Raw genomic sequence first — 9465 nt, 5'->3', positions numbered from 1 at the left:
TCCTCGAGAGCCTGACGAAGCTGATCTTCGGTATATTGAGGCATTATATATAGAAGAAGACATGTGCAAAAGATGAGCCCATTTGGACGCGAATTGAAAATGTTGTGATAAAAGGAGGTTGGGGGTGGGCATTGGGTTGTGGTGGATTTTCGCGTTTTTGTGGGTGCCAGAAACAGGGGGGTGCCAGGAAGTGGGTATGTTGACTTACCAGACTCCATTCCCCTCAAATCACAATGCTTCCACGTCAGCAAAAAGCTTAGTACTGCTTGCTGCGCAATAATTGGGATAATCCAGTTACCCTCAAATACAAATCTTTGTTGCTTGCTATCTATTCTACGGTTGAATTTAAGAAAACACCCCTCACTCCTCGTCTTGAGGATACACAGTCCCACCCTGTCGTCGGATTTCGTCCATCATCTCCATGACACGAATAGTCTCTGCCCAAGGCATCACGTCACTCTCCAACTTCCCGGCCAGCACATCCAACGCAGCGTTGTCGGCTTCCCAATAATACCCTCGTCCGACTGGCTTGTATTCAAATGTCTTGATCGCGTCCCTTCCGATGATGCCCTTGACCTGGTCTCTCTCAAATGTGGAGTACAAAGTGAAAGAGTCTGGGTCAGATGGGACGGTGCCATGTACCTCAATCGTGCCTTTGGTTCCTTGAATGCGTGCCAACACATCTGGGTTTCCAGTTGCCATTGTCGTTGAAGTGACAACACCCTGTCTACCCGTAGAGGGATAGTGGAGGATGACACTGGTAGTCACCTCGACAGAACCATCGTGCGACTGTGAAGCTAGGATCTTGGGCTTCTCAGAAGAACCAGGAGTTCCTGCGTCCAAGCCTAGGATAGCCCACGTCAGAGTGTAGATCCCCAAATCCAATAGCGACCCTGCACCAAGGTGAGGTTGCTTATAACGCGAGCTGTCTGGGAGGTTCGGGATGTCTAGCCCGAGACCGAACTCAGAGTAGACGCGGAAAACTTCGCCAATGACCTTGTCTTTGTGAAGCATGCGTTGCAGATCTTGGACCAGAGGTCGGTGGCGGAGCCACATGGCTTCAGCAACGTAGACTCCCTTTGCCTTGGCACGCGCAAAGACCTCCTTTGCCTCACGAGTGTTTATCGTGAAAGCCTTCTCGCAAAGAATGGGTTTGCCTGCTTCGATGGCATCCAGGCAGTTTTGCTTGTGGAAAGCGTGCGGGGTGCCAATGTAGACGATATCCACATTGGGGTCGGCATAAACTTCCCCGTACGATCCATAAATAGCCGGTTGACTATTCGGGCAATATTGCTTCGAGAAGTCTTGCCCTTTCTGGACGGATGAACTCCCAATCGCTTGGACAATGTGCTTGACTTTTGCATCTGATCGTGAGACCAAGAGGTCTTCGACGAACCAGGAGGAGATCATCCCGGTAGCTGTTCCAGTCAGTCAGTAGTGTGCTTTTCCCCGAATTCAGCATGCGGGGAATGCTTTACCAACGATGCCCCAGCGAATCGCTGGTAATTCCGACATTTTTGAGGTGTGTGTAGCTGAACTGGAAACTTGAATGGCTGAATTGGGTGGTAGTGGGTATGAGAAGAGGCGTACAGGGACAACACTCGATCGCGAGCCGCTGTATCCAAAGTTCCAAACGGAATTGCAAGCCCGAGGACATTCTTCCACCTTTTATACACACGTTCTCACTGTGAATGCTCGATGACATCGGTGTTCGGGATTCACCTGTGACGTCGCGTCAGCCATTATTGAGCGTCATATTACCAATACGGTGTAAAATCGCCGGGGTTGCCCTCATTCGCTAGAAGCAGTAATAATCTTCCGCTCTCCGTATTCACAAGTATAACCTCTCGTAACATCGCCAGCAAAAGTCACAACACGATCATTACGACGACAAGCGAGCTAATCCGTCTGTTCACAGCGACATCCCCAAAATTTTGTTCATGAAATTAAATTCAGATCACTCTATTGTATCTCGAAGAATTTGACAACATGACCTCGTCACCCAAGATCCTCAATGTGGGTGTTGTTGGCATCGGACGTATGGGGCAGAAGCATGCCCTCAATATTCTGAACCTAGTCCCGCGAGCCAGACTTCTATGCGCCTGCTCTCCTGCTCAAGCTGATCTCGACTGGGCCGAACAGCATCTTCAGCCGCATGGTGTCAAGACTTATCCCACTTTCGAAGAGATGATGGAGACGCCAGGGCTTGAGGCTGTCATCATCTCCTCTATTACCGAGCTACATTTCTCACAGACACTGTCTGCGTTCAATAAGGGGATTCATGTTCTATGCGAGAAACCTATCTGCAAGTCTATCTCAGAGGTACCTGACGTTGTCATTGTTATCTCCTTCTCCATTTGTGCTAACGCTTTCTCACCTAGCTTGAGACCCTCTGCGAACATGTGGAAGCAAAGCCAGAGACGAAAGCCATGGTCGCGTTCGCCCGCCGTTTTGACGACAGCTACCAGGATGCGCACGACAAAGTCAAATCAGGTGCCATTGGCAAGCCGTTCGTTTTCAGGTCTCATGGCTGTGAGAAGCTTGACCAGAGTCCGTTCTTTCATCAGTACCTCAGGGACTCTGGTGGCATCTACTTTGACTGCGCCATTCACGAAATTGACCTGTCACTGATGTTCTTGGGCGAGGATTCCGTCCCCAAATCTGTCTCTGCCATTGGAACAACCTCCTTCTTCCCAGATCTTGAAAAGACTGGCGATGCGGACAACGCGATCGGGGTGTGCGAGTTCTGGGACGGAAAGATGGCTCACTTCTACCACTCGAGAAGCTCATCGCACGGTTATGACAGCGTCACTGAGATATTCGGTACGACAGGCAAATTGACAGTCAATGCTGTGCCGCGAAAGAATCGAGTAGAGATTTGCGATACTGATGGCTATGTCAAGATTGAACCGACGAACTCTTGGTACGATAGATTCATCTCGGCATTCGTTGTGGAAGCGAATGCGTTCGTTGATGCTATTTTGGACGACAAGCCACTGCCAATCCCACTCAGATCGGCTCTTACGTCACTGAGGATCGCCTCAGGCCTACAGGAAAGCTTGAGGACTGGTCAGAAGCTCTTCTTTGACCGACAAGGTCAGTTGACGGGCCCGAATGCAAGTGCCCATTTGTAGAGCGACACCAATCACTAAATCAACGCCTAAATCCATCCGGTAACTGGCAACTGATGACAATAAAACTTCTGAAAGCCCTCAAACGAGATCTTTTCGCCAAATTCATGTGCCCACATCACAATACTACTTTCTTCAATCAGACGGCAGGTTGTGATAGTCCCGATGCCGTAAGCCCTCATACATCCTTAATCTTAAATCCTCCCGGCACGCTGTACTGAAAGAACTGTCCGGGATCGTACTTCTCCGCAACTCTTTCCAGGAACCGAATGTTTTCTTCATCATACGTCGCCAATGGTCTCTGACCTTGACCCGCGTAGTTGAGATATAAGTAGGGGATCAGTTGGCCAGTAGCTCTAGCATAAGCCTCGATGTCTGCAGTCGCTTCTTTCAGCCTCTGTCTCAATAGCCCAACATATTTCATGTTAGGAAAAATTCCTTGGATGCTGAAAACAATAGAGTTCTTCTTGTGGATTTCGTCAAGACCAAGAACATTGTCGCCGTAGTTTGAGAACAGGGTTGGAAACGGCGTTAGGAGGTAGACGATTCTGAAGTCGTCGCCATCCTGGACCTGGTCCTGAATTTCTTCAATAACGGCGTCGAATGATAATAGAATCTTGCGGCCCATGCCAAGTGTGTTGTGAAAAGTCAGAGTGCTCCAAACCTGGTACTCGCCACTCGGCGATGTGACTTGGGCAGCAATGCTGGTCACTGGGAGGTTTGCCCGCACGTCGACCACGGGAGACAGAACTTCAAGTCCCGCGAAAGCCGTTGAGTTGGATTGCCCCTCAATGTTAGCAACAACGAAAGACATTCTCTTCTCACCACTGAGACTCCACGCAGCAGCTGCGAACCCAGTATCTCCGGGGTGCCCGTTGGTGTTGCCGTCAATCATCTGCCGCCAATCATCTCCACAAACTTCTGAACGATGGCATTCTTCTGTGCCCAAGGGAATACCATGGCCCCGCCATAGAGGTTGCGAGAGGGAAAGGTTTTGAGCACGAATTTGGCGACCAGGCCAAAGTTACACGCTCCGCCCTTGAGAGCTTTGAACAAGTCAGAGTTCACGTGTTGACTAGCTCTGATAACATTGCCGCTGGCTAAAACGACCTGAAAAACATTTGGTAAGCGTCCACTACGCGTACTGCCCAAAGCAGGGGTAAAATATTTGGTTCTACCTCATACTCGGCCACATTATCTGCAGCGAAACCAACTTCGCCAGAAAACCAAGAAAAGCCTGTAATGAACCAACTAGGATCGCATACTGGTAGATTCGGAGTCTTATGACTTACCACCCCCCAGAAGAAGGCCGCTTACGCCAACTGTGTTCTCACGACCTCCCAGACTGATGAGCAGCGCCAACACGTAGTTGACATCTTTGAGTTCCATGTTCTGAGATTCTATCTGAAGCGAACCTAGGGTCCTTTCGGCGTGTTTGAATCCGTTAATTACGATGTGATATGTTCCCCGCATGGGAAGCTTGGTTTGTGTACATCAAACCCAACGCTTCTTAGCCTGGGTTCATGTCGCCCAAGTACAGCCTGCATATTCTCGCAGCCAACATGTCAATTTTCTGCCAATAAAGGACTCTTCAGTCGATCAGGTGACCGGGCAAGGGGCTTCCAATATTACTACGCCACCGAGCAGCATATGGTTCAGGACCACCAGTGCCGCAAGTTTGGGTAGGCGAAAGATACAGACAGGAATTTACTCTCTTCCGCAAAGAAAATTAAAAGCCTTCGCCTCAGTCTGCATGTAGGTTTTGAGAGAAATCCAATTTGGGCAACTTCCTCAACCCACGCAACTGCCTTGGCTGACGGATATTTTATTGACGATTTTAGACGACTTTCTGTTCAACAGCGATATCCAAAGCCCAACGGGGTGAAATAGGCAAGGTGTTCGAGGTCATTTGCCCGTGAAGAGCATGGAATCAATCAATAACTCGAGGTTTTCCGTCACCCTCGAGCTATTCAGGTATAGCGTTGCATGATGAACGAGAAGCGTTCTACTTCTAGAAAGGTCTCAATGGGCTTTGAGCGCCGACTAGGGTTTTACATGGGTATGCCTTATAACAAAGCTTTGGGAGAGATGCTGAGAGGAGTACAATCGAGATGAACGACCGCCGACCGGGCTGTCGGGCAGCAGACAATAGAGGTTGTAAGAGCGGAAAATCGCACCCATCAAGGACGCAACTCCACTAATGTCCGCGAGTCATAGTAAATGGGCAGTATAAAGCGATTGAAGATCAAAGGCCGACTCTACGGGGACACCTATCGGAAGGTGGCTCAAGCTGTTGAGGAGAGACAGAGTCATTCCCGGACATCGGTCTTCGAGTAGCACCGATCTTCGTCATCCATTTATCCTTACGCGCTGATGCGTTTAATGAAAGAAGATATTTTTCAACGTCAACACTAAGGGGCTACTATGATTCTAAGAAGGCGCGTATCGTGGAGAAGACGATATACGCACATTCCTACCTGACTGAGGTGGTAAACCCCGAGGGCGCACCATTTGGATGGGTTAGCTTTCCTAACTTGACAAAACGACCGAGCGGATTAATTCTGAGTTTAGGGCTTCTGTATGACGCCCCTGCCGATATCCGCTCCTGGAGCCTGACCCCTAAGCATTAGGTGTTCGTCTAGTGTAACGACTAGGAGTCGTACGATCTACCGCCGGTGAATCGCGAGCTGACTCAGCGGCCCTCTATAACGACGAAACGCGAGCATACGTCTACTACGAAATCAAAAGGCTAGTCGGCAATCCATACGAAAACTACGGAGAGTTTTGAACGGGTCACGGAAGGACAACAGCCCCGAATACCGACTTTATCTCTAATTCAATTACTCGCACACTACAGCTGATTGGGCCAGTAGCGAGTAAGTAGCCTTACTTCTAGCTCTACAGACGCGGCATAATTCAGACTACGTGGGGTTAAATGTAACACGATCTTATCGAGGGGCTAGGTTAAATCTGTTTCCTCCTGTTCTTTAGCATCGACATTCGGCCTAATTGAAATTTCGTTAATGTCCGAAACTTCATGTCTCAAGGCGCGGACTTTTCGACCGCCGTTCTGCTAAGACAGGGTGATGATTCAATCACCTCAAGATGAACTACTTTTAGCATGAACAGAGACTGCTCCTTCATCTCTGCATCAACGCACAGTTCTCTGGTTCTTTCAACTCGATTGAAGTTACTTGCATAGCACCTATTGGCCGCGAAAACCTGGTTCATCCGACAAAAAGAGCATTTGCTAACATCATGGAACGTCTTTCTGATACAGGCATCTCGATTTTGGTTGTCGGCGCCGGAATCGCTGGTCTGGCTTTCGCCATCGAGTCTCATCGCCAAGGACATAGCGTCAAGGTTCTGGAGAAGCGCATAGACCCGGGAGACTATGGTAAGCATTACCTATTCGCTCACTTTCCAGAGACAATATTCTGACCAAACACCTACTTTGATCCGCAGGTGAAATCTTCTTCATCCAGTCTCCCGGACTGCATACGCCCTCGAAATGGCCCGGGTTCATGGAGAGGCTAAACAAGAGCGCCATCTCGGCCGAGTTCCAATTCTTCAAATTCAGTGGCGAGAAGTTGTTCGGAACCAGGCTCGGAAACCCCCACCTCCCCACGATCTCCGTCAGCCGACGCGAGTTTTACCTCCTCCTCCTGACTTACGCCACCGAACTTGGCATCCCCATCGAAACAGGCAAAGAGGTTGAGGATTTCTTCGAGACCAAGGAGCTTGGTGGCGTGGTCCTCACCGACGGGAGCAAACTTACCGCCGACATCGTCGTGGCAGCAGACGGCGTAGGATCCAAGTCCTGGGGCATCGTGACCGGCACCAAGGAGAAGCCCATCAGCTCCGGCTTTGCCCTGTACAGAGCTAGCTACCGAGCCGAAGAGGCGCTTAAAGTACCTGCTATTGCAGAGTTCTTCAAGGATAAGCGGGAGTGGACGTCCCTCCACATTGGTCCCGGCGCACACTTCTTCACCGGCTTATCGCCGACCGAGTTCTGCTGGGGCCTGACGCACAGAGACGAAGACGCTGCCGTGGAAGACTGGAACCGTATCGCCGACTCGACTGGCGCGTTCAAGTACGTCGAGGGATGGGCGCCTATCGTGCACGAGGTCATCAAGTCGACACCCAATAACCAGGCTACCGACTGGAAGCTGCGTTTCCGTGATCCCCAGCCGAAGTGGGTGTCGGACGGAGGGCGAGTGGTGCAATGCGGCGACTCGGCGCACTCGTTCCTGCCTTCTTCTGGGTTCGGCGCTACTACTGCTCTGGAAGATGCCTTTTCTCTTGCTGCTTGTCTCAAGATGGGCGGCAAGGTGTCTGCTGCTTTGGCAACCAAGGTGCACAACAAACTCCGGTAAGCTGTCTTCTTCCTCACGCCATACATCAATAACCTTGGTATATGTGGTCATTTTACTGATTATGAGACGGCTGTATCTAGTTTCGAGAGAACCGCTTGCGCCCAGAAGATTGGTTTCAAGTCTAGAGAGGTCTTCCATCACACCAACTGGGATGAAGCTGCGAAGAACCCCCGCAGCATCGCGAAGTTTACAGGATCGTGGCTGTTGAAGCATGATCCCGAACAATATGCGTACGACAACTACGAAGCTTGCGCAGCGCATCTACTCCATGGGAAGGAGTTCAAGAATACCAACACCGTGCCCGGGTTTCCCTTCAAGCTATGGACGGTTCAGGAGTTGCTGCACAAATCTGACATGGGGGAGTCGATTGACGATGATGAGGGAGACTGGTACTCTTGAATCGGGGTTAGAACTGTAGCATCGAGGCGCTCCATTGTTGTAGATGAATCGTAACTTTAGTAGATTCAGTAAGTGGTCGTTCGGATCACTATCTATCCTAATTATACATGTTAGCTTTAGTGTCTCTAATGCTACATGTTGCACCTAGTCGGCTTTCTGTCTCCGCCCAAAGGGAACTCTGTTGTGAGTCCAGGGTAGTGTATTTTTTCAATGACCTAGGATGACTTTGTATTGAGTTCCGCTGTTTAATACAGTATCCCCGGTCTTCAAGGGCCAGTAAGTACCGAAGGACAACATTCGATCGCTAAATATTAGATAGATGGTGGTCTGGTCATGATGATCCTAAGACCGCAGTACCTAGAAAGGCAGCTCCGTGTTCGGTGTAAGAAAATGCGCATTCCCTATTCGGGCTCACTCTACTCCGGATATCTAAATCGAAAAATAAGTCCCAAAAAAGTCACAGAAAATAGGTACCTGCATCGTGTACCAGATCCTCAAAAACCAGGCGATCAACACCGAGCACACCACCACAAAACCCTTTCTTCACCGCCAGAATGTGTCACCACTTGGCTCGGAAGCTTCGCCTTTCCCACGCCGCAATGACTCCCTACGGGAACGGAACGAAGGACACAAGTCAAAAACCAATCTTTAGTCTCTGGTTGGTGGACAGGTGAATGACCCCACTCCCCTACCAAGCCCGTAGGAACAGAGATGGTGGCACGGAGTACGTAGGTGGGGTAATTGGCAGGGAGGCGAAATGGCCTCAGTCTCCGAAAGTGCAACTTTTTCAACTTTGTGACGGGTTTCGCGAGATTCCGCTCATCATAGACAAGTTCATATTTCATAGAAGCATAGAAAGCGAAGCAAGAGACAAAGAGCAAGGATCTGGTCATAAACAAGCGTAAACACATGATTAACCCCGCCATCGGCCATTACCCCGCCGGCAGACACTTGACCGAAATACACCGACATCGGCGCCCTCGGTGACAAGGTGTGCAAATGTCACTCGGTGACTCGTTCCCACACCAAAACACCCCAGCGACCCGTCCCGCCGTCTCCAAGAACCCCCCCCAGCCAACAGGGATGACCCGTGAACTGCTGCTTCTTACCCCCCCGAAAGCCCGTGCCGACTGGGCGGGACTGCCTGGCGTTGCCTGTTCTAGTCCCCGCAAGCGCGACCGTAATCCTTAGGGTCTTCCTGTCATTCTTCTTCCGCAAGGGATCCGTTGGTCTTGGCGATGTTGTACATCTGCTTGAGAAGCTGTCAAAGGAGTCGTGACTGCAATCGCGTCCTCTCGGTCCAGGCAGAAATGACCCCGCGGTGCGAAGATTTGCGCCAACGTCCCACCCCGCTGTGAGAAGGAAAGGAAGAGTCCTTGCGGTGACACCCCAATTTCCAGAGTTCCGTACTGGCAATGCGCATATCCGCATTGCGCGGCAAGCATCATGCAACCAAAAAATGTCAACCTCAAATTTGGGGAATCCATCGTAAATGCAGAACCCACTAACGATCTATCAGTCCCTTCCGCGTGTAAGTGGGTGGGTGTCTTGACTCAGGC

General features: G+C 50.4%; 4 protein-coding genes across 4 annotated transcripts; 2 read left to right on the top strand and 2 right to left on the bottom strand.

Moving 5' to 3' along the window:
- Window positions 1-360: 360 nt before the first annotated feature.
- CTAM01_13977 (dimeric dihydrodiol dehydrogenase) lies at window positions 361-1614 on the bottom strand (the record flags this gene model as incomplete). Its single annotated transcript, XM_060529979.1, has 2 exons — window positions 361-1418; window positions 1479-1614. Coding segments are annotated over 2 exons (1194 nt in total), but the record flags the coding sequence as incomplete, so codon positions are not given.
- Window positions 1615-1989: 375 nt separating this feature from the next.
- Window positions 1990-3134, top strand: CTAM01_13976 (oxidoreductase; the record flags this gene model as incomplete). Its single annotated transcript, XM_060529978.1, has 2 exons — window positions 1990-2322; window positions 2382-3134. 2 exons carry the CDS (start codon window positions 1990-1992, stop codon window positions 3132-3134), a joined length of 1086 nt encoding a protein of 361 aa, XP_060375480.1.
- A 175-nt stretch (window positions 3135-3309) lies between these two features.
- Window positions 3310-4520, bottom strand: CTAM01_13975 (FAD binding domain-containing protein; the record flags this gene model as incomplete). Its single annotated transcript, XM_060529977.1, has 3 exons — window positions 3310-4026; window positions 4089-4241; window positions 4449-4520. 3 exons carry the CDS (start codon window positions 4518-4520, stop codon window positions 3310-3312), a joined length of 942 nt encoding a protein of 313 aa, XP_060375479.1.
- Window positions 4521-6389: 1869 nt separating this feature from the next.
- Window positions 6390-7906, top strand: CTAM01_13974 (uncharacterized protein; the record flags this gene model as incomplete). The annotated part of the gene is made up of 3 exons (XM_060529976.1): window positions 6390-6528; window positions 6597-7503; window positions 7588-7906. The coding sequence occupies 3 exons, from the start codon at window positions 6390-6392 to the stop codon at window positions 7904-7906; spliced, it is 1365 nt and encodes a 454-aa protein (XP_060375478.1).
- Window positions 7907-9465: the final 1559 nt, after the last annotated feature.

The sequence above is a fragment of the Colletotrichum tamarilloi genome (genome assembly GCF_030869305.1).
Source record: "Colletotrichum tamarilloi strain Tom-12 chromosome Unknown Scaffold_109.1, whole genome shotgun sequence".
Taxonomy (NCBI): Eukaryota; Fungi; Ascomycota; class Sordariomycetes; order Glomerellales; family Glomerellaceae; genus Colletotrichum; species Colletotrichum tamarilloi.
This window is presented reverse-complemented; position numbering and strand designations above follow the sequence as displayed.